The 23,033-nt window shown below is 50.4% G+C and overlaps 1 protein-coding gene and 1 long non-coding RNA gene across 5 annotated transcripts; one reads left to right on the forward strand and one right to left on the reverse strand.

The window, feature by feature from the left end:
• Positions 1–136: 136 nt before the first annotated feature.
• PRXL2A (peroxiredoxin like 2A) lies at positions 137–21,214 on the forward strand. Of its 4 annotated transcripts, none has more exons than XM_047702583.1 (7): positions 137–303; positions 2,861–2,962; positions 11,138–11,317; positions 13,266–13,357; positions 16,341–16,481; positions 17,366–17,530; positions 20,460–21,214. In XM_047702583.1, the coding sequence occupies exons 3-7, from the start codon at positions 11,140–11,142 to the stop codon at positions 20,571–20,573; spliced, it is 690 nt and encodes a 229-aa protein (XP_047558539.1). In that variant the 5' UTR covers positions 137–303; positions 2,861–2,962; positions 11,138–11,139; the 3' UTR covers positions 20,574–21,214. The 4 variants fall into 4 exon arrangements, with proteins under 4 accessions (XP_047558539.1, XP_047558542.1, XP_047558541.1 ...); XM_047702586.1 differs by having other exon boundaries at positions 11,155–11,317; XM_047702585.1 differs by lacking the exons at positions 137–303; positions 2,861–2,962 and adding an exon at positions 5,641–5,795 and having other exon boundaries at positions 11,155–11,317.
• LOC125084784 (uncharacterized) lies at positions 6,159–8,449 on the reverse strand. Its single transcript, XR_007122699.1, has 3 exons — positions 8,231–8,449; positions 7,017–7,362; positions 6,159–6,291 (listed from the first exon to the last, which is right to left on the reverse strand). It is a non-coding gene; the product is annotated as an uncharacterized LOC125084784 (long non-coding RNA).
• Positions 21,215–23,033: the final 1,819 nt, after the last annotated feature.

Here is a 23,033-nt window from a genome sequence, read left to right on the forward strand (position 1 = left end):
CACAAAAGTGGGACGGCCGCAGTGCCGGGGCTCCTCCCATAGGGGGCGGGGTACCATCGGAAGAGGAGGGGCCGTAGAGCCCGAGATCCTACCAGAAGAGAGGGGCTGGTCACATGGGAGAGGAACGGTGGCGCATGCGCCGAGAAGCGCAGGCGTGGGGACACCCCTTGGATCCCCAGGGCGGGGGATGGCTTAGCGCCGTAGCCTTCCGGAGCCCGGCTCCGAAGCAGGCGGGCGGGGGAAAGCGGTGCTAGCTGCTCGCGCTCACGTGATGTCCGCGGGGGTGGGCCCGTCGCGGCGCAGGTGAGGAAACTGAGGCAGGGCCGGGTTCGCGACAACCGGTCGGCGGTGCACGGGTGGCCCCTTGGGCGGCTCCAAAGCGGGCTGGAAGCCCCCTCCGAGCCGACGGGGCGCGGCCGCACCTGCGAGGCTCCTGACAGCCCCCACCACAGCCGCGGCGGACGGCGTGCCCTCCCGGCCCGGCACGCCGCGGTCCGCTAGAGAACCCGGCGTTGGAGGTCCGAAGACCCGGGGCTGCGGCCGGAGCCGGCGCCGACCTGACTGGCGGAGAACCAGCTCCCTCCCCTTCCCCGTCCCCGTCCCCGGGCTTTCCCGGGCTTTGAGTGAGGCGGATGACCATGACCTGCCGGAATTGTTGGGACAGAGAACTGAGAAAAAGACTCTGCCCTGGTGCGTCCTTTCCGCCGGGCTCGAGCTTGAGGCGGGCCCGGAGGCTGCCGGGGGTTACCGGGCGGAACAGCCGCAGGTGAACCGACAGAGGTTGAGGGACCTGGCTCCGCGGCTCTGCGCTTGCAGAGGCTCGTGCGTTTTATGGGGCCATGGTTTCCTCTGAATCTCAGACACCTGCTCCCTCCTTTCCGTAAAATTTACACACGCCCGACAGAACTGGAAAGAGTCCAAGTGCGCATTTAAAATCCCTGTGCTGAAGTCTGGGAATGAAAAGATGAACAAGGCACGGATCTGACTTCTTGTTGCAGGGCGGGGAGGTGAAGGAGAGGGAGAAAAAAAATGGTTAAGGCCCAGCCTGATGTGGGCTTTGGGGAGGGAGCACACCCAGGGAGTCGAAGCTGGGCTGGGGTTCAGACCCAGCTGACTCTGGGCCTTTTTTCCTTCCAGACCGTGCTGTTTCCACAGCTCAATTACCTAGACTTCACTTTAGGGTCTTTTGTTTGTTTGTTTTGTTTTGGTTTTTTTGTTTTAATTTCCATGTATTTTCCTTTGAAATTGGTAGATGATTGAGAAAAGAAAAAAAAAAGAATCACCTAGGATTTATTTTAAAAAGTATTGTCCAGGAAACTGCTTGGGTGCTCCTGCTCTAGCCCAGTCCTGGAGTCCAAGAATTGGGATTCAGAATGCAAACCCTGACTCCTTGGAACATAACCCAGTTGTCAGAAACCCTCCATTTTGTGTACAAACTACATTTTAGGGGCAATCATTGACTAATCTAGAAATAAGTAAGGATTAGGCCTCATATTTATGTCTCTCTTTGTAAGGTAGGCTACAAAGGACCATCTGTACATTTTTAAAAATATTTATTTATTTTTTAAAAAGTGGGGGGGTGTGTAAGGAGAGGGAGTCCAGAACAGACTCAGCCAGGATCCCCACACAGGGTCTGTCCCACCACCCTGAGATCAGGGCCTGAGCTGAAACTAAGGGTTGGTTGCTTAACTGTCTGCACCACCCAGGCACCCTGCACCATCTGTACATTTAATCTTTTGATTGTTACAACTTTGCAGAGGGTAATTCGGGAATCATTCACATTTTACTGTTGCAGAAACAGTGCCTTGTCCAGGTTCTACAACCTGTAGGAATTTGATGTAGATTTTACTTCTTGGTGTGGCTTTTCCCCTATCCTCCTGCTCTATAAGGGCATGCTATTGCATTAAGATCTTATGCATTGTTCCCTAGGGGTACAGAAAACATTTCTGATGATTGTCTTATCAGCTTGTGTCACATAATTGGTTCTCAGAAAATTTGATTAGGACTAGAATTCTGGGACTTGAAACCCCAGGCTCTGTCAGTATCTCAGATATAAGGCAGTTTCCTGCCGCCAAATTCTTGCCTCTTTGTGGAATGTTGAGCTGAGAGACTCCCAAGCCTCCCTCTCCTGAGGCTCGTGCGGCAACAACTGTACAGAGGCTGGGGGAACCACCTCTGCGCTCAGTGGCCTTTGGCACAGGGAGGTTTCAACTGAACAGTGCCCTTTGCCTTCCCTGGTGCTGTGAGTGTAGAAGGCTGTGGTGACAGGCACTGCATGGAAGATGCATTGTCGAGTGAACAGCTAGGCCAGAGGGGCCCAAGACCAGCCAGCGTTCCCTCCAGACCCAGAGTTATGCCCAAGAGGCAGGTCTGTAGTAATACACCCGGGGTGGCACAGCTGGAGAAGTTTTCAGTGTTCTATATTCTTCAAATGACGTACCCTTAAGGAACAAGTGAATCTGAGCCCCGCAAAGAAGATTCTGTAGTACTAAGAAATAAAAGTATTCTGCAGTATTTTATTGTGTTGTATGTTGCTCTTGTATATTCTTCCTGGCACCCCTCAAAGTTCCCTTCTTTTTAGGAAGGAGATCCTGATGGACAAGGTGACCTCTCAGAGTAGAAACCTCTCAGAGTAGAAACCTAGGGTTTTTTGTGGTATCACCCATGCCCTCCCATCCACACCTGTATACTTGATGGAGCTAGTCTTCTGAGCCCAGTCAGGAGGCCGGCTATGCAAGTCAGGGACTGAATAGTCACATATGTTGGGGGGGGGCTCTGTAGCTTCAATCCCTGATCAGAGGATTTATGTTTGTCTCAGAGTTTCCCGGTAGCTGATTATGTCTTCTTGTTCTGCTTTCAGCATCTGTTCAGAACTTCCTGACTCTGGCATCTGAGAAGACAGCTGGGCCAGAGCTGGGCAGACGGTCACCCCAAGGAACAGAACAGAAAGTTGGAGATTGAGGCAAGTCACTGCAAGTGGCTAGGTCCATGGTCTTTGATGACAAGGGTGCGTAGGAATGCATCCCCTACTGCTCATGGGGCCTTGCATGCCCATGTCACCAGGCTGCTAAACTGGTCTTTTTAAGTCTAGCCTTCTCTCATCCAGGATTGATAGGACCTTGTTACTGTGGGGAGGAGAGGTGCAGAATGGCCTCTGAGAATAGGCAGTGTGACCCTTACGAAAACATTTGGCTTTGCATTGTAAGCTGCTTGCAAAGCGCTGGGCCTGGGAAAGACTGGTGCTCTCTCTAGCCACAGATTTTCCAGGCCCTGTTCAGGAGCAGTTTTGCTTTCAGCCTTCTTCAGGTCATTGAGCTGACTTCAGGAACCACTCCCCACCCCCAGACTTCCTGAACCCTGATTCCCCCACCCCTACCCCACACTGTTCCAGCTTCTGCAGGAGTGTCCAGTGCAGGGTAAATAACCATGGATTGGGGGTTGGGAGACCCAGACCTGAGTCCAAGCACAGCCATTGACCAGCCCTACCCCCATGTGACCTTGGACTATCTAGCCCCTTCTCTGGGCCTTAGTTTCCTTACTGATCAGTGAAGGAGGGGCTGACCATAGCTCTGAGGGAAGGAAAAGGGATAGGAGAGCAAAGAAGGAGGATAAAACATCCCTTCTAGCCTCGTTCACTGAGGGCTGGAGGTGAGGAGGCCCATGTGCATTCTTAGTTTCCTTTGCCTTCCTTAGCACCCCTTTCTTCCTTTCAGCCTGTCCCCAGCCAGCTCATTCTGGGGAGGGAGGCTTCCCTGGGTGGGGCTGGGCTGGGCAGATGTACCCTCTGTGTGTAGACTCTGATGCTGTCTATACTTGTTTCAGGCATGAGTTATCCCACCCAGTGCTGATACTTTGCTTTAGGAAGGCTTTATCAGTTCCTGGCCAGAGGCAGCTCCTTCATAGGCTGGAATTAGGCCTAGGGAAGCAGGGAATGAGCCTGTGCATATCCCAAAGGAGAGCACTGGCCACAGGTGCCCCCATGGCTTTCTGGAACATCCGAACCCTGCTCTTGAAGCCAGGTGGTACTTCAGGATCTTTGGATGTCAGAACTGGGACAACCTGAAATTTGCTAGTCCCTTCCTCTGTCGGTACAGAATGTTTTCACAGCTCATGTCAGATTGCCTTGCCGTTGGGCAGTGGGGCTAGCATCCAACCCAAGATCACCTAAACCCCACGCTTGAGTGTTTGATTCAAGGTCAAGCCAGCCCTGTCCAAAATTACTTTCTGGTACTGAGCTGAAATTGGGTACCTCCAAATCAGTTGCAACAGGGAGTTTAAAGAATAATATTCAGACAATTTCAATGGACATCGATGGCCCACTAATGAGCAGGATTGGTGTTAAGTGCTGGGGGTGTAGCAGTGAATAAGACAGCAGCCGCTGCCCTCAGATTGCTCCACCATAGTGTGTGCACAGACTCGTCAGTAACTAAAATACAGTCCGTTTGCTTGTGTGGTATGCACAGCTATGTGTGCGTATCCACACACACACAAACATGCAGTATATAATCAGAGGTGAGGGACAGTTGATAGTTGGGGCTTTCAGGAAGGCACTTGGGAGACAGAGTGTTATTTGTGCCTGGACTTCACATCGTTTGCATGGCAGGGAGGGGCATCCTGGGCAAAGGAAAGAGCACAGCAACAGTTCAGAGGCCTAACAAGACATGTTATGGTCCTTGTGCCTGGAGTGGTCAGAATGGTGGCCTGTGGCTTGGCTGTGATGGGCCCTGTCAACCATGCCAAGGAGTTTGGAGAGCCCAGGACCAGGCAAGGGTGTGAGCGGGCCAGGGTTTCCCCCGTCACTCTGGCTGCAGCATGGAGGGAGCTGGAGAGGACCTGGCTCCTGCCAAGCCTGTTCTGTGCTTAGCAGAGTGGACCAGCACAGAGTAACAGGGGCCTGGGCCTGGACGGCGCAGTGAGGCTGAGGAGAGGACAGGGGCAAACACGTTCCGCAGGTGGACAGAACTTCCTGACTGACTAGAGGCGGGCAGCAAGGGAGAAGGAGTGGGCTGCCACTCTCAGCTCTGGCTTGAGCAGTCGGCCAGATGCCTGTGTCGGCTGGGGAACTCCGGAAGAAACCATGACTCTAGCAGAGGTCAGTGTTGGACGTGGTGCCACAGAGATGACCTCCGGAACCTCCAAGTGCTAACTTAGAGTTGGGAACAGCAGTCAGAACCTGGAAGCCAATACCAAGGGGTGAGAGTGAAGCACCGGAAGTAGGTGAGGTTGCCCACGAAGTGGCGGGGTGAGAGGAGCCACTAAGTGGAAGAACCAGAAGGGAAGGCCGGCGAGAGGGGGTGGTAAAGAACAGAGAGCAAGTACTGTTAGTCTGCTGACTTCTTGGGTGTGGGGTGATAGCCAGTGCAAGGAGCAGGCCTCAGAAGGAGCCATGGAGAAGGGGCGTCTCTCTTTGAGCTCAGCTAGTGGGACACGTGGGCGGTGTGAAGGCCTTCACTTCACTCGTCCGCACGGATGGCAGGGCAGGTCTGTTGGCACTTGATAAATGTTACAATCTGCATGACTGCGAATGACTCAAACTTTGTTCAGCTATTTGAAGGGCTGGGGGCCTTGGCAGCTCTCCATTCCGATGTTTTCTGGAGATTGAGTATTAACAGCTGAAGGAGCCCCCGGGGTTTCTGGGTGGCCTGGTCCTGCCCATGGTGTGAGAGAGTGAGCTTGAGGCCATAGGCGGGACTCCAGAGCCCCGCCTCCAGCCCTCCCCTGCAGCCCGATTCCCGCCTGCTCCTGCTGGGTTGGCCTCTTTGTCAGCAGAAGCGGGAGTGTGGTGGCTGTGGATGGTGAGTGCCTTGCTCCCAGGTTTGAACTACAGAGGCTGGGGATCCGGGACCGGGCGGGGAGTGGCTCCTGGTGCTCTGGGCTACAGGGAAGAAGCACTTTGGAAACTGAAATGGAAGGGGGGAGAGTTCTGAGGGGGACCCAAGAATGTGCAGACTCCAAAGTGAGCTGTTTGTGATAGACCCACATGATGGCACCGGGGTGCTTTAAGGAGCCTTCGCATTTACTTTGTCCAGCCCCGTCATTTTGGAGTGGAGGAAAATGAGACTGGGAGAGGGGATGTCCCCAGCTTTGCCTAGGGAGCCCAGCTGGGTCTTGTCCCCCTGACCAGCACGCTGTCCCCCTCAACAAAGCTGCCACTCTGAGCGGCCACAGCTGTTGTTCATCTGTGCTGTTAACATGCTTCACCTTCTTCCGTGGAAAAGGAGGAGACCAGATAAGTCCCACTGTGGGAACCTAGGGTTGTAGCTGTGTCAGGCGGGGGCGGGCTTCTGTAAACTGTGGAGGCCAAAAAATTAAGGCCATCCCACCTCAAGTTTAGCTGATGTGGGAAACAGAGGGAGAAGAAAATCATTAAAATTCCTCACCTATTGACAAGCCCTTGAAACAGACCGAGTGGCTCTCCCCTGGGGACTTAACTGCCCTCATCTTGAGATTATGCTAAGGACAATCCTAGCCTGACCCACCCCCTACCCAGACAGGTCCGACCCGAATCCTGTAAGTCTACGTTAACAATTCCTTTAGGAAACTTTATCTCTAAACCTCTAAGATAGTGTCGAGAATCATTCCCAAGTATATGACCCACTGATATACATCTAAAGGGTCTCACAAAATTTTTTTTTTTTAAGATTTTATTTATTTATTTGACACAGAGAGATCACAAGTAGGCAGAGAGGCAGGGAGAGAGAGAGAGAGAGGAAGGGAAGCAGGCTCCCTGCCGAGCAGAGAGCTCAATGCTAGCCCCTCAAGGTCCTGGAGACCTCGCTTCCAAAATTCCTTAGAGACTTACATCATCCATAACCCCCTTTGTCCTCACTGCCGAGTCCACCCCTACTCTGCCTTTAAAAACTCTGACTGTAATCTGGCTCAGGGTCCAAATCCCTACTCCACTGTGTCGGGTATACTTGGGCCCAAGCTTAAGCTTGTCAAACCCTCGTGCGATTGCATCGGTGCTTGGCTCCTTGGTGGTCTCTCGGACATGAAAACTCGGGCATAACATAAACCCCCTTACTGTTACCTCTCAGAGAAACTGACCTTTTTCTTAGTGGGTGAGGATAGGAAGGGGAGGACAGAGAAGGGACATCTGTCATATGGTAAATTTCCTTTAATGGTTTGGCTGTATTTGATGACCAGAAAAACAAGTTAATCTTTTTTTTTTAAGTGCTCTTTAAGACAAAGGGGAATCATACCCCTTGTTCCCCAGAAACCCACAAATGAATGTGTGGGGAGGCAAGGTATGACAGTAGATGACTGCAGCTTTAGAGTCGTGTGACTTGGGTCCAAGTTCAGTACTGCTCCCTGTAGGCTCAGTGACACTGGAGAAGGTCCTGAACTTCTCCGAATTGTCCGCTGTAAAATGGGGTAATATCTGCATCAAACACTGTTGGGTGAATGAAATTAGGCCCTGAGTGTCAAGTGACACCAAATAAATGCTGGTTTAGCATTTAGCAGTATCCTATAGACCTAGAGGCCCATGTGAAAATGCTTTGTTGGTTGAGAGAGTAGGGTCTCCCTCCCTTCCCCTCCTTTTGTCCTGGGAATAGCTGTGATCCCGGAGCCGGAGTCATTCTCACTATGCGGTGAATTGCAGTGGCACATGCTCTGAGATCTGCCAGGATGGGAATGCTTCGTAGCTCAGGGAGGCTTGGCTGAGAGGCTGGACCTACACATTCTCTAGGTGTTTCCAGGGGTAAATTTTCACTGCTAACCCCAGCAGAAGTGCCAGCTGCTAGAGGCTCCCTGGTGTAGATTCACAGAGAGGCCTGACTCACCTCTGCAGCTAATACTGCTCTCATATCTTAGTGCTGCTGGGCTTGAGAATGAGGCCCATGCTCCTCAAAGGGGTAGTTCTCTGCTCACACTTTCTGGGGCACATCTCCAGGTGGGGGTGAGGTGGTAAACAATACCCACATCTTGTATTCTGGCTCTTGAACTTGAGGTGGGGAGTGAGGGGCCTTTGGGACATAGAAGTTTGCATTCTCCCACTGCCTTGAGCACTGGTATCCACCCCCAGCCAGCCCTGTCTTTCCCAGGCTTATTCAGCCCAGGTGAGGCCTAGCCCTTCCATTCTGCCCTCTGAGTCCCATGCCAGCCCCAAAGCCACATCCTTCTGGGCTTCTCTGGCTTCCCAGATCAGATGGAGCTGGCTCTCATCCCCATAGCTTCATGTTTGTACTTGGAGCAAGTTGCCTCCCCTTTCCATTTGAATTTCTGTTACCTGTGTACTAGGCCTGTGTGTCCTTGAGGATTGTGTTCCACTTAGTTGTATGTCCTCCCAAATGACCATTGATTGAACAGGTCAGTGCTGAGTAAATGATTAGAAATAAATGTTGAGTCTAGTTGAGTCCTGTTCCCTTGCAGTCATGAGCAAACAGGCTAACTGGCTGTTGGTGGGAAGTTGGAACCATTGGTCTCTAAGAGCAGCAGTGGTGTGTTAGGAGGATGTGGAGCTGAATATAAGGCTCTCTGGGCGTCCTGCAGTGCATTCAAGTTTCAGGAGTTGAAGCAAGTCCTTTTGTAGGATAGACGTAAGCTGGTCTTTGTGTGCTGCTGCAGAAATGTTATCAGATCTGTGATCAGAGACCACGCCATCTGCTCCTGAATCATACACACATGTCAGAAGTCCAGGGGTGTTTGGGATGTGTGTAGAGGTGCAGAAATTGTTCCAGGCTCTAGGGAATCTGTTTATAGCACACAGGTGAGAGCTGTGGTTGTTCTGTGAATGCCCCTAATTGTTCTATGAATTATAATCGAGTAATGTGTAACTTTGCCTCATAAAAGAACTGGAAGCCAGCCCATGGGCTGAAAGGTTCTTTCCTGCTTGGTCCAAGAACTTGGGTTCTCCATGAGTCATCATCCTCATCATTCAGTTCTATTGAATTCATTTGTGTGCACTGTTTTGGAGAGCTCACTGTGTACCAAGCAGGCACTGTGCTGTGTGGGCATGGCTGTTCAGAGTCAAAGGTAGCAGTGTCAAAAGTAGGTAGGTCCACATCTTGTGTGGAGCACACAGGAAGTATCATGGGTACGAAGTGTCTCTTGGGAGTGGTAGCGAGTGACGGTAGGCAGAGCATCAAGGAAACCTTCTTGGGGAGATGTCCCAAGTCCTGAAGAATGGAACAGATGGAATAGGACAGACATTCCAGGAAGAAGCATGGAAATGGGCTCACTTTGAGGCCTGCTGACCCCCACAGTGAGCTGAGAAAAGGGAAGCTGGAGGTCGCAGCTTTCCCAGCCCAGCCTGCCCTCATCACTGGCCTTTATTCTGTGGCTTATGGCTAACCAAGCACAAAATCCTGGATTCTTTGCTCTGAGACAATGCTTCTCAAACTTCCATGTGGTTGTGAACTGCCTGCCTGCTCTGATTAAAATGCAGTTGATGATTGCTTAGTCCTGAGATGAGGCATGAGATCTTCCCTTCAGTGTGATGCCTGTGCTGCGGAGGCCTCCTCCAGGAGGCTGCAGTGAGAACTCCTCTCTCCCAGCTCCAGCCCCTCCCATCAGAGGTGCTGAGGGGCTGTAGCAGCACCCCGCCCCCCCACACACACACCCAGGCCTCCTCTTCTTTTCTCCCTTCCCTAGCATGCAGATGCCAGATTCCTTTTTCTGCAATGCTCTTTTCATTTGGTCATTCCTCCTCCCCACCCCAACACAAGCCTGGCCTACCCTCCTTTCCCAAAGTCCTCACAACCAAATTACTCCCAACCCCACTTTATGGCAGTAGATCCCTTGAAGCCCCAGCTCTGGCAGTGGCATGTGGCTTTCTGGGCCTTTGTTTAATCGTTTGGAGAAATCCTCTCCCCAGCCAAGTGCTGGAGGGGAGACAGAAGTCTTTGGTTGGTGGGCCACACACATACACCCCAGGTCTGTACCTGGTGATCTCTGCCCAGAGTCTTGCTGGTACCTAGAAGGAAGGCCCCAGTATAAGACCCTAGGATGACTGGAGGGCCATGGAAACAGAGTATTTTAAGTAGTTGTCAGGAGTAGGCAGCTGGATGGGATACCTGCTCCAGTCCCAGGGACCCAATTAGAGGAGGCCTTAGGGAGGCCCCCAGGAATGAGCTGGGAACAAGGCTGGGTTCTACAGGACCTGTGTGGAACTCCACTACAATTGCAGAGCCCTGTGACCCATGCAAACCTCTTTGGCCAGCCCCCGTGAGGCAGACAGACACCTAGCACCATGCTCTTTTTATACATAATGCCTACTCTCTCGGTCCACTCCTTTTCATCCAGCAGACGTGTGTAGTGCTAGTGACATGGGGCAGAATGTCTTATTAGATACTGGTGTTTACTAGCAGCCATCTCTGTTCATCTGTGTCATTCACTAGCTGCTAGATTTTCAGGGGCTATTTTCTTTCTCATCGACTCTGGTTTTATGTATTGCTTCTTTTTTTAATTTTTGTTTTATTTTCACTCCGAGACTGTTTTATTTGTATAATGAATGAAATACAAAGCTGTTCGCAGTTGAGAGAAAGTACTGAGATTCTACCATGATTGACACTAATGTAAGTGAGGCCCCACTGGGCACTGCCTGGGGGCTGGGCGAATGGTATGGTCTCTGAGTCACAAACTGAAGAGCAAGAATAAGGTAACAAAACTGTGATTGGTGTTCTGAGTACTTTTTGATCAAAGAAGAGAAGGCTGCCTCTCCACAGGGAGGTGATAGTGGACACTCCCAGACAATGAAGGAAGAGCAGCCACTGACAGGGAGGGGAAAAGGAAAGGAGGCTGCCTCCAGGGGACTCAGCATGGACACCCCCACAGAGCTGGGGGGCCAAGGCCTTGGGCACAAGAGAAGAATGGCAAGAGAGACATTTCAGAGGGCTGTTCATTTCTCTGTTCTTGCTCCTGACCCATGAGTGAGCTCCCAGGGCAGGAACCTCTAGTGTCTGTTTTCCCAAGCTCTTGTGGCAGCAGGTGCTCAGTGGCCCTCGTCCGCTCTCATCATCCGCTCCCATCTTCCACTCCTGTCTTCCGCTCCAGTCCTCCTCTCCCGTCTCTAACACTGCTCTTCCCCTCCTCTGCCTCTGGGTTCGCTGCCCAGCCAGAGGCTTGAATGGGGACCAGATTCCAGCTTTCTCAAAGTGGGAGCAATAACATCTTCTTCCTTCCTCTCAATCTCCAGAAATGTCTTTCCTCCAGGATCCGAGTTTCTTCACCATGGGGATGTGGTCCATTGGCGCGGGGGCCCTGGGAGCGGCTGCCTTGGCCCTGCTCCTGGCCAACACAGACGTGTTTCTGTCCAAGTCCCAGAAAGCAACGCTGGAGTATCTGGAGGACATAGACCTGAAAACCCTGGAGAAGGGTAAGCCACGACCCCACCAGCCTCCGTACTTTTCCAGCGTGCTGGGATGCAGACTTACACATTTTTTTTCCTTATAAAAGGGTGCTCTTACTTTCTCTCTCCTTTTTTTTTTTTTTTAAATTGAAAAGGCACTATAACAACATTAGGAAAGTTTAATAACTTTTTAAAATTACTGATGAACCCATTACTCTGACACAGCGCTCATTTTTATTTTCACACAATTCTTTCCATGTGTGCATAGTGTGCAGTTGGGAGCTTCTTGCATACCATGTTTTACATTTTAGCTTTTTCTGGTCAAAAGCATTTTTCACTTTCTGATGTTGTCTCCTGGATCTTCACAGAAAAGAGCTCCTGGGTCAGATAAATTTGAGAAACACTGCGTATCCAATTCTGTGTTCCTGGTGCTCAGCACAAGCACCTGTTTATTGAAATGCAGTGTCTGGATGGTTACTGGTACACCCATGGACAGCCTTCACCTGTGGCGCAGCACACACAGGATGGGGTAGGGAGCACAAGGTTGCACTGGACCTACCTGTCTCCCTCTTCTTGGGGCATTCACCTGGAGTCCCTGGGGGACAGCTGAGAGCCACAGATTTGCACATGGTTCCTTGGCTGCCTCACTGTGGTGCTCTTGCCATTGGCAGGTTGGTGATGCCAATGGTGTGGATGCAGTTGGCATGATTTTGGTGAAACTTGGGGCTCACGGACTGGGTGGTCTCCAGGTTGGCCCCTCAGCAGGAGGCCATGGTCACCTGTTCTGTGAGTGAGGAAGCTTGTCAAGGGCAGGCAGGCACTGTGACTGCAGACTTACAGCATAGGTCACCTTCGTGGAGACTAAGAAGTCCTTGGGGAGAGCTCTGCTTGGCTGTATTCAACCTAGGGTTCCCCAGTCTCATTTGATTACAGACCTTAGCCCGCTCCTTTTTCCCACAGAACATCCCACAGGGACACGGATTCCTCTGAGACATGCTAGGACAAGAAGAGCTACTACCCCTGAGCCCTCACTGAGAACTCTGTTCACAGACAAAGTGCAGTGGGCACTTTGCTACCCATCTTTTGATGCCCCCTGCAGCCTCAGTGGAGCTGCTGGATGTTTACACTTTTGACTGAGGAAACAGGTCTGGGGAGGAGCTGGCACGTGCCCAACGCTACTCCACTGGACGTAGGCCCTATCTGACCACGGCCAGGCTTGAGCTACACAACCGTACTGCCCTGAGGCATTTCCTTGCTGGCCATCTTCTACCCTCTCCTGTGAATAATCATGCAGTTAATATATTTAGGTTAAAATTTTTTTTCATAAGGTGGCACCTAGGGTCGCTTAGTCAGTTAAGCGTTTGACACTTGATCTCAGCTCAGGTCTTGATTTCAGGGTTGTGAGTTCAAGCCCTGTGTTAGGCTCCATGCTGGGCTTGGAGCCTACCTTAAAAAAAAATAATAATTTGGGACACCCGACTGGCTCAGTAGGTGGAGTGACTCTTGATCTTGGGATTATGAGTTCAGGCCCCATGTTGGGTGTAGGGATTACTAAAAATCTTTAAAAAAATTTTTTTTCATAAAAATTTCTGTTGATCTATTCCCATTCAATACTTAAAAAAAAAAGAAAAGAAAAGAAAAAAGAAGAATTAGGGTTTGTTTGTTTGTTTGTTTGTTTTTATCAAAGTGCAAGATCTCTTTCAGGTTTTGACCTAAAGGATCATTACAGTATCCACTGCTACCAGCAAAGGAATTTGCCATTTTTCTAGAAATGTTCCAGTTTGGGATGTTCTCATTTGCCAATAGATTTTGATTACAGTGGGGTCCTTCCTCTGAAGGGTGATTTGTTCTTGTCTGTGTTTCCTGTTTTCTGTTTCTGAGTCCTCTGTTAGGCTGGTGTCATTTATGAGCTGTCTCATGGCTGCGACCAAGCTGGGCTGGGAGGAGAGAATACTGACTTGTCTTTTCTCCCCAGAACCAAGGACTTTCAAAGCAAAGGAGCTCTGGGAAAAGAACGGAGCCGTGATAATGGCTGTGCGCAGGCCAGGCTGTTTCCTCTGCCGAGAGGTGAGTACATCAAGGATCTGTACAGAGAAAAGGATTCTAGCAAGTGGGGCCAATGCATTTCCAGCCAGGACTAAGGGCCTGTAGGCCTACTCTGATCTTTGATCATCACTGTTATTTGCTCTAGGTATTTCTTTTGATTTATTCCATGTGTGTATGCATTTAACAACTCACCATATCCTTGGGTTAGCAAACACACTTGACTCTCATTTGGTGCTCTCAGGCCCTTGTGCTTTCATGGATTGTCTGTGTCTGGGGCCATCTTCCCGTTTAGTCAGGGGTGGGGACTGGTCTAATTCTTTGTACCTGGTGCTCAGCACAGGCACCTGATTATTGAAATGCAGTGCCTAGATGGTTACTGCTTCAGCCATGGGCAGCCCTCACCTGTGGCGGGGGTGGGAAGTGCAAAGTCACACTTGTAGACTGTCTCCCTCTTCTTGGGTCGCCCACCTGGAGTCCTCGGGGGACAGCCGAGAGCCACAGATTGGCATGTGGTTCCTCAACTGCTGTGTTGTGTGTTGGCATTAGCAGCACAGTGGGGTTTCAGTGATGCCAGGGGTGTGAATGCAGTTGGCATGATTTTGGTGAAATTTGGAGTTCCATGACCAGGTGGTCTCCAGGTTGGCCCCTCAACAGGAGGCCATGATCACCTGTTCCATAAGTGAGGAAGCTTCTCAAGGGAAAGCAGAGTCCAGCCTTGTCACTTTACAGATAGGTGAAGGCCAGAGGAGTTTGGTGACCTGTCCTGTTCACAGTCAGTGGCAGAAGACCTAGATTCTGAGTTCTGCCTTGCCTAAGGGAGAACTGGGAATGAGAGAGTATTGCTTCTCACGTGGTGGCGTTGGCCCTGTCCACATGGTCATCCTCCTTCCTCTGGTTGTCCTCCATAAGCCTGGGACCATCCTTTCAGCCTTGAGCTCTCTCTCCTGCTTGTGTGGCTGGGCTGACAGAGAATGTTCTCACATTCAGGGCATTTCCGTGCCTGTTGTCCCCCCCACACACCCCTATAAAATACAACTTGTTTAATGGAGGAAGAAGTAGAGGGACAGGTTGTGACAAAGTCACACTGCTGTGGGGAGGTGTGTTAATTTCCTGTTCTTGCTGTAACAAATTATCACAGACTTGGTGGCTTTAAACAACACAGATGTATTAGCTTGCACTTCTAGAGGTGGGAATTCTGAAGTTGGTCTCACTGGGCTAAAATCAAGGTGTCAGCAGGGCTGCATTCCTTCTTCCAGAGGCTCTAGGAGATAGTGATTTCCTTTCCTCTTCGCTGATAGTAGCCATCTGCGCTCCTTGGCTCATGGCCCCGTCCCCATTTTTATAGCCAGTGATGGCTGGTCCAGTCTTTCTCACATTGCATCACCATGTCACTGAAAGGACCCCTGCGGTTGGACCCACCCAGATCATACAAGATCCTCTCCTTTAAGGTCAGCTGGTTAGCAACCATCTGCTGCCTTAATGCCCCCTGACCCTGTGACAAAACATTCATAGCTTCCTGGGATTAGGATGTGGATATCCTGAGAGGGTATTATTCTGCCTACCATGGGAAGTAAGGCCTAAAAACTCAGGGCTTTTGGTTCAAAGGCTGTGGTGCCTTCAAATACCAACATGGAAGCCTGTTGTGACTGGATTTCCAAGGCCAGTTAAAGCCACAAGATCCCAAGAGCAACCGCCCTCCCTAATTACAGCCTGCTTGTCTGTGCCCTGGTCCCTGCCTGGCAGAGCATTTTGTGAGAAACATATGTTGGATGGCAGTCTATGTTATTTTAGTGGCCCAGACCAGAGGTATAGGACTGAGTCTCCACTTCATGGCTTTGTGCAGTGACACGCCAGAGTACAGAGCCTAGGAAGAAGGAGTAAATCCTTTTATCTCACACACGGGTAGTCTTGGGCCACAGCAGACCTATAGTCCTCTCTGCCGTAGGGCAAGGTTTGCCCCTCACTGAAGCTCTTGACTAGTGCTTCATAATGGATTCTGTTTCCTTAGCTGTCCTTTTCGTGTGTTCCAGCAAATAAACAGAAAGTTACATGTAGTTGCTACCATACGGCAACATATTTGTATTGGAGCCAAGTGGGCTGCTGTTTCTTTAATTCCGACACTAGTTGTGAAGAATTTTTTCTGAACAACCATGTAGTTTCCTTTCTCCATCCAGCATGTAATTCATGAGAGTGAGGGGTGTCTGTATTTATCAGTCCAGCTGCATTGTCCCCACCATCCACCTTCACCTTCAAATCTTCCCACTTGGTATCTGGTACCTTCTGTGTATCCAGCCGTGTGCTGGGCATGAAAGGATACAAGAAATGGAAAACATGGCATCTAACTATGACACACACTTGGGAACTTAAGTGACTGTGTTCAGCTTGGTGGTCAAACACAGACTCGGTTCCCAAAAAGTCTCCAAGCAGAAAGACTGGATAGGCACAGAGAATTGGGACTTTATTCCAGGCTAGATGAGCCAGGGAGAACTTTCAGAACAGGGACCCCTTTCTGGAGGGTGGGATTTGAGCGGGAAAAAAAGGAAGGGTGTTGGAGGGTGGGGAGCCAGCCGAACAAAGGCATGGGGGGCAGCTGTTCACATGGCCTGAATGAAGTTTGCCTTGTAGGCTGTGCTGGTTTGGTCGGGTGCAGGGGAGGGGCGTCGTGGCTGCGGATGGCCATGCTGGGTGGCAATCTCTTAGTTACCAGATGCTCCCCAGGCCATGGTTCGAACACCCATAATAGGAGCCTTGCTTCCCCTTCCCACCCTGGAGAGAACAAGAAGCCTGGGCTGAAGAGGAGACCTGACACCCTCCAACTGAGGCCTCAGGCCCAGCTGGGCCAGGCTTCTGCTGGGTTCCACAGGCCTTCATTGTTCCGGGCATCTTGTTGCTTTTGTTCTTCCACATTCAGTGCCAGCCCCACTCTGGGCCTGCAGGGGAGCGGGTGTTGACTGGCTGTAGAACCACAGGAGTTTGTGCCCCTGATGTTCCCTATCTTCTGCAGGAGGCTGCAGACCTGTCCTCCCTGAAGCCTAAGCTGGATGAGCTGGGAGTCCCCCTGTATGCAGTGGTGAAGGAACAAATCAGGACCGAAGTGCAGGACTTCCAGCCATATTTCAAAGGAGAAATCTTCCTGGATGAAAAGGTGCATCTCCGGGGCACCTGGGTGGCTCAGTGGGTTAAAGTCTCTGCCTTCGGCTCAGGTCATGATCCCAGGGTACTAGGATCGAGCCCCGCATCGGGCTCTCTGCTCGACGGGAGCCTGCTTCCTCTTCTCTCTCTCTCTGCCTGCCTCTCTGCCTACTTGTGATCTCTGCCTGCCAAATGAATAAATAAAGTCTTAAAAAAAAAAAAAAGGTGCATCTCCTGTGAGCCTGTTGACACAGACTGGTGGGGACTGTGCTCAGGTGTGGAGAGCTCGATGGCCCAGAGCATGTCTGGCCTGGAGCTGGAGGCTGGCCTCCCTTTTAGCTGCCCTGAATTTGGAGGAGCTCATGCAGCCCTCTGGGCGCAGCGTGATGGGACACTTGACAGGTGTCCTCCCAGTTATTACTTGAGCTCTTCCTAAACCGTGACCTGTGCATGGGAGCCTGGGAAATTGCTGAAGCCCCACTGGGTTCTAGCATCATGCAGCGGGACCAGCACAAGCCCCTGTCCCTTCCTTCATTGCAGCCATATTCCTTTCCCCTCTGCTGTCCCCTGTGCAGGATGTCAGACTGTTAGCACCCTGTTGGGCACAAGAGCCCTATGTGTCTCCAGCAAGGGGTTAGAGGCAGAGTGGAAAGCTGCATAACTGTTTCTGCAACGTGGGCCTGCCCTGGAGTTGGAAGCTGGCTTGGCAGGGTTCTCTTTCCCCGGGCAGTTGAGAGTGCTCCTGAATGGGAGCCGCGTGTGGGTTAGGTTGCGGGGAGGACATGAAGCAGCAAGCTTTGGGTCTTTGAGAATGAATGCCTGTTGGGAACCTTTCCTCCTTGGGGAAGGCAGGCATATAGGCTTCTCAAAGGGGCTCTGTCTTTCTTGGTCCTGCAGAAAAGGTTCTACGGTCCCCAGAGACGGAAGATGATGTTTATGGGGTTTGTCCGTCTGGGTGTCTGGTACAACTTCTTCCGGGCCCGGAACGGAGGCTTTTCTGGAAACCTGGAAGGCGAAGGCTTCATCCTTGGGGGAGTTTTTGTGGTGGGATCAGGAAAACAGGTAAACTCCTCTTGTTCACGTGTGGATCTATGGGTGTCTGTTGTCTGTTGGTGCAAGACCCCAAATTGGGGATGGCCTTCCCTACTTAGGGTCTTACAGCCTTTCTTCCACAAAGCCAGGGAGTGTGAGGAAGGGGAAGGGAGGGGAATTACCATTTATCACACATCTACTCACAAGCCACCTCACACTCGAATCTCCTCACTCTTCACAGTAATGTCCTGAGATGGTCTGGGAGTTCCGCGGGCCAGTAACTTGGGACTGAGGGGCGTGGGTGAGCGCATGCCTGCGTCCACGTTTCCTGATGTCCAGTTCCGTCTTTAGCACTTGAACAAAAGCATTGTTTTTAATCTATTAAGAACTTATTCCCCTGCAGTTCTCACAGGTCTTCAGGAATGGACAGTAGAGAAAAGGAGGAGGAGAGAAAGAAGAAAAACAGCCTGAATTAGGGGGAGCAGCAAGGAGATATGAGGGGAGACAGCACTTTTCCCTGTGGGGTACTGCCCCGGAGCGGTGACAGAATTCTCCGCAGACAGGCTGCTCTGGGCACTGTCTCTGAGGCTCCAGAGTCAGCACAGGGACCCTGTGGGCCCAGGAGGCGGGGGTGGCTGCTCCGTGTCAGACTGTGGGCAGCCTTGAGCCAGGGGGGCTCCCCTGTGCTGGAAGGCAGTACCAGCAGGTGCCGGTTGGATGCAGAGCAGGGGTGAGGTGAAGTGGATGCAGTTTCCAGAGCCCAGCAGGAGGACCTCGAGACTGATGGCCTGACTGTGGGTCCTGTCTCCGCCAAATTTGGACGTGACATTAACACTTGGCCTCCTCGGTAACAGGACGGTATTGTTTGCATTAGCGGATCTCACTGTTAACATTAATAATTGCATACTTCTCTCAATTTGGGAGGAATAGAAATCTTTCCATTTTAAGCTCTACTTCTGTTCTCTTCCTTTTAAACCTTGGTAACTGCTGTTGCTTGTCTATATTAGAATCTCACATGGATTGTTGTCTGATAGAATACGAACCTATTTGCCTCCTTTCTGGTAAATATATCAAAATGTGTTGGTGATCACGGTTGCCAGAGAGTGCCTGCCTTGTTCTGATTCCTCCTGTGTACCATCTCCTATCTTCCTCACAACCAGTCTGTGATGTTAGGGACTTTTATTCCCATCTACATGTAAGGAGATGAATTATGAATGAGACATAATAACTCCTCCAAGAGATACACAGCTGCTAAGTGGTACAATGGAAATGGAACTCAGGAACTCAGACACATCCTGCTCCATGGCCCGTGCCCTTCCCCTGCCCAGAGCCTCTCCTCAGCAGTGGTTCCCAAAGACCCCTTCCAGAGACCCTTGCACTTGGGCAGGCCACTTCTGGAGAGGATTGGTGGCCCAACCTCCTCTGGCTCTGGCGCACTGGGATTCCTTCCTCCCCCTAGCTCCGCCTTCCCTCAGCCTCCAGGGCAGGGCAGAGCTCACCTGGTAGTCTTCTCTTGCCTGCCAGTGACTCATGTGGTGCTCACAGGCTCCCCAAGCTGGGCTGACACATTCCCGGTGTTGCTAGGTGTGTTGTTTGATTTTGTTGGTGCTCCCTGGAGCGCAGCCTTCTTCCTTTCTGGTGGCAGGTGGGCTGGCCTGGCTGACTTCAGGACTTGCCTCCAGGTTTCTAGAGCACAGTTTTCACAGTCCCCCTGAGCTAGCTGCCCCTCAGTGGGGATTTCCTTTATAATAATTATCTTTAAAACAAGCTTACTTTAAAGAAGTAATGAGTTTTCAACATAGAAAATTTGAAAACGCAACAGTAGAAGATGAGGAGAGTCATTCCATAAGCTTAGCCTCTGCCTACAACCCACTAGAACAGAGCTAAGCTGAGAAGCCCCCCCCCTTTTTTTTTTTAAAGATTTTATTTATTTATTTGACAGAGAGAGATCACAAGTAGACGGAGAGGAAGGCAGAGAGAGAGAGAGAGAGGGAAGCAGGCTTCTTGCTGAGCAGAGAGCCCGATGCGGGACTCGATCCCAGGACCCTGAGATCATGACCCGAGCCGAAGGCAGCGGCTTAACCCACTGAGCCACCCAGGCGCCCCAGCCCCCCCCTTTTTTAAAGAAAATCTCTTACTAGATATTCTTCTTTCACTTAACGGTGTATTCCGTGTCATTCTTCCTCAGTATTTTTAATGTCTGCATACTGCCTTATTAGACATGTAAACATAGTTTCCTGATCGGCTTTCCTGTAGTCACGTCAGTGTGGTGGGACTTTTGGGGTTTTTTAAAAAGTCTTTATAAATAATGGTGCAACAAACATATTAATAATGTGTGTATATTTATTTGTTTTGTTAATATGAGTTCCCTGATGTCCAGGGTTGAGGAACTCTTTCACGAGGATTTCTCGATACCGATCTCAAACATACTATCTCGTGCTTTTTACCACTTCTGGGAACTTTGGTGTATCCTCTGTCTTAAGAGCATTTTACTTCACAGTATCAGGAGCGGCATCTGCATTCTTAGGAAAACTGAAGTCGAGAGAGGTTATGTCTCCTTTTCAGATGGTCACCGTCTGATTTCTGAGCTCCACTTGCACACCTCGAGGCTTTTCTCTGGAAGCTCATTCTGTGTCAACTCTCTCCGCCTGGTGTGCTGTTTTACTTCACCTCTACCCGTGACTGCCTTCCGTGCTTTATCCTCTGTGAAGCCTTCCCTGGTCACCCCATTGTATCCCTCCACTAGATGTCACTCCTGATTTCCTTCTCCCACCGTACCACAGCTCACCCTTTGTGATGTAACCTCCCTGTTCCCGTTTTGCCACCAGAACTGAACCCCTGAGGAGCAGAGCCAGGCCTGACCTGCATCTCTGCCCCTGATGCCCTAGCTGCTGCTGTGTCTGTCCCATGAATGAGTGACTCAGAGTGAGGACTGATGTTCCCTCTTGTTTCCTTTTAGGGCATTCTTCTTGAGCATCGAGAAAAAGAATTTGGAGACAAGGTGAACCCAGTTTCTGTTCTGGAAGCTGCTAGGAAGATCCAACCCCAGACTTCGGCTGCAGAGTCGAAGTGATCACATGGAACTGCCCCGCTCAGGGATAACTAGGGGCACTTAGCTGCGTCCTGGGATGTGTTGTGTCTCCACTCATGTCCCCAGAGTTAGAAACCCACTCATGCCGTATTGTCAGTAGAGATCATAACTGTATTTTAATACTGTGCTCTCTTTAGGCCGCCAAAGGCAAACTAGCCCCCAGACAAGACTGATAAGAATCTAAGAAATCAGTAAGGGTAGTTTCAGCTAAAGCCTGGAAAACACAAGGCTTAGCCTTGACCGCTGCATCTCCTTACAGTGCACGTGGTGTGTGAGTGCTGTTATCACAAATGACTTTTATTTTTATGTTTTCAAAAATCTAAGAAAAGTTAATGATTGACTTGAAGATTCAGGATATGAAGGTTTGGGGCATGTGTGTTTCCTATTAATGACCTGTTATACAATGTTAAAATAATACTCATGCAAAGGAATCGGCAGGCTCCAGATGGCTTACTAAAAGTAAATTATAAAGTGAAATCTGTTTTTTCATTGTCTTCCATTCTAACCTCAGAGGTTTGTTTTTCTAGAAGTGATCATCTCTGGCTCTAATAAAATTATGTATCAGAAATTGCCTATAATACAAGTTTTTCTGATAAAGCTAACAATAAAAATATTTACCATAATGATGGCTGAATTTAAATCATTGGTGTCAAAGACATTGAGCATGAGAAATCAGTATTCCCCATGTGTATGAGGTAAGGGGTAGTGGTGGGGGAGCTCCTCTACTTCTCATACTCTAAGAGGTTTGCAAATGACCAGAGAAATTCATCCTGTCATTCGTGTTAGTGGTTTCACTGTCTTCCCTAGGGGAATGATGGGTGTTTAAAATTGGTAGCTGCTCTCCTACTGATAGTCTTTCAGTCTAATTTGAGGTGAATGAGGAGAAGGGACAGAGAGGATGAAATATAATTTAATTCAATGATTTGTTACACTTGAATTTTTGTCATGTGTGCAAGTTTGAGATCAACAAAAGCCCGGGTTGGGGAGTGGGGAATGGGAGTTCCGTGAAGAATGGGACCAGGGAGCAAGCAGATAGGCCAGGAGGAGGGGAGTCAGTGTTGAGCCAGGAAAGCAAGAATGGGGACAATTGCAGCTGGAGCTCAGAGAGCATCAGCAGTGAGCGTAGAGACCGTGGAGCCACTGGTGCGGGACTAAGGCCGCGCCTGGCTCTGACTTGTGGGGAGTCAGCAGCACCATGTGCCCACAAGCCTGGGAAAGGCGAGGCTTCTGTGGCTTCAAGGCAACCCTCTTCTGTCCTTGAGCAGGGTCAGTGTAGTGACTCATCCCCCAGCAGCTGTGCTCCCGGGATTCCAGCCACAGGTAGGAGAACTCGATCAGAATTCCCTGGTGCCTAGACAAGACATGCTTCCAGAACAGCTCTCTTGCAACTACAGATGAGTAGAGCCTGCAGGGACATGATGGGGAGGGTGCACGAAGACAGGCCTTCCTTCTTCCCCTACGGTGTCACTGCTGGGCCCTTGCGTGCAGCGTGTCCTTCTCTTCCATTAGCGCCGCATGGTGACTGAGTCATGAAGTGGCTTCCAGTTCCCGTTTAACCGATTGAGCGGAGCTCTGACCTTCAGCTCCTTCGCTAGTAAAATGGGCATCATAATTCCTGTCTACCATTTAGGGCTGTTTATTAGAAGTCATTTGAGGGAATGATAAATTTAAAACAGCACTTCTCAAACTTTAATGTACATGCAGAATGCCTGAGAATCTTGTTAAAATGGAGACCGTTGCAGAAAAGCCGGATGTGCTCGTTAAAGGCAGGAAAGACAGATTTATTCGGTGACCACTGCAGTAGGGGAGAGGCCTCCATATGGGACTGACCTCAACCGAGCTCTGTGCAGAGGTAACTGGAATTTTAAAGGGTGATGAAGGAGGGGGGCGGGAGACAAGTGATGCCTTGAGCAGAATTATAGAAGTGGAAAATTACTGAAAGTGGGTGGTGGGGATTGGTCAAGGTGATGAGCCTATCTGTGTCTGCTAACCGGCTAGCTTATTAACTTCTGCCCACCCACAGAGACTGGGAGAGGGAGCCCTATCTGTCTTGAGGGTTGTGCTTCAAAGGGGTGACTCGCAGGTCCTTGGGACAGACACTCCTGGGTTTCAGGAGATGCACAGACATCTTAAAGGGACAGAGAAACTGTTTACAATTGTAACTTTTTTTTTCTTTTTAAGTAAATGCTCTATGGAAAGGGAAGTCAGAGGGCTATGGTCAGGTGTTTGGCTGTAACAAATGGTAAATTCTTTTGGCAGGCTTGGGTTTTCCCAGGCAGGGACTCAAGGAGTGCTGGGTTGTCGCAGGGAAACAGTCTTGAGCTGATAGAAACTATGCTAGTGTTTGTTCAAGCCACCTAGTTGATGGGGAGGACAAAATTGTTTGTGCTTAAAGTTTTACAGTTCTCCAGACTGGGCCGGGGCCAGGGTTTCTGCATTTCT

This window comes from Lutra lutra, chromosome 14 (assembly GCF_902655055.1).
Source record: "Lutra lutra chromosome 14, mLutLut1.2, whole genome shotgun sequence".
Lineage (NCBI taxonomy): Eukaryota > Metazoa > Chordata > Mammalia > Carnivora > Mustelidae > Lutra > Lutra lutra.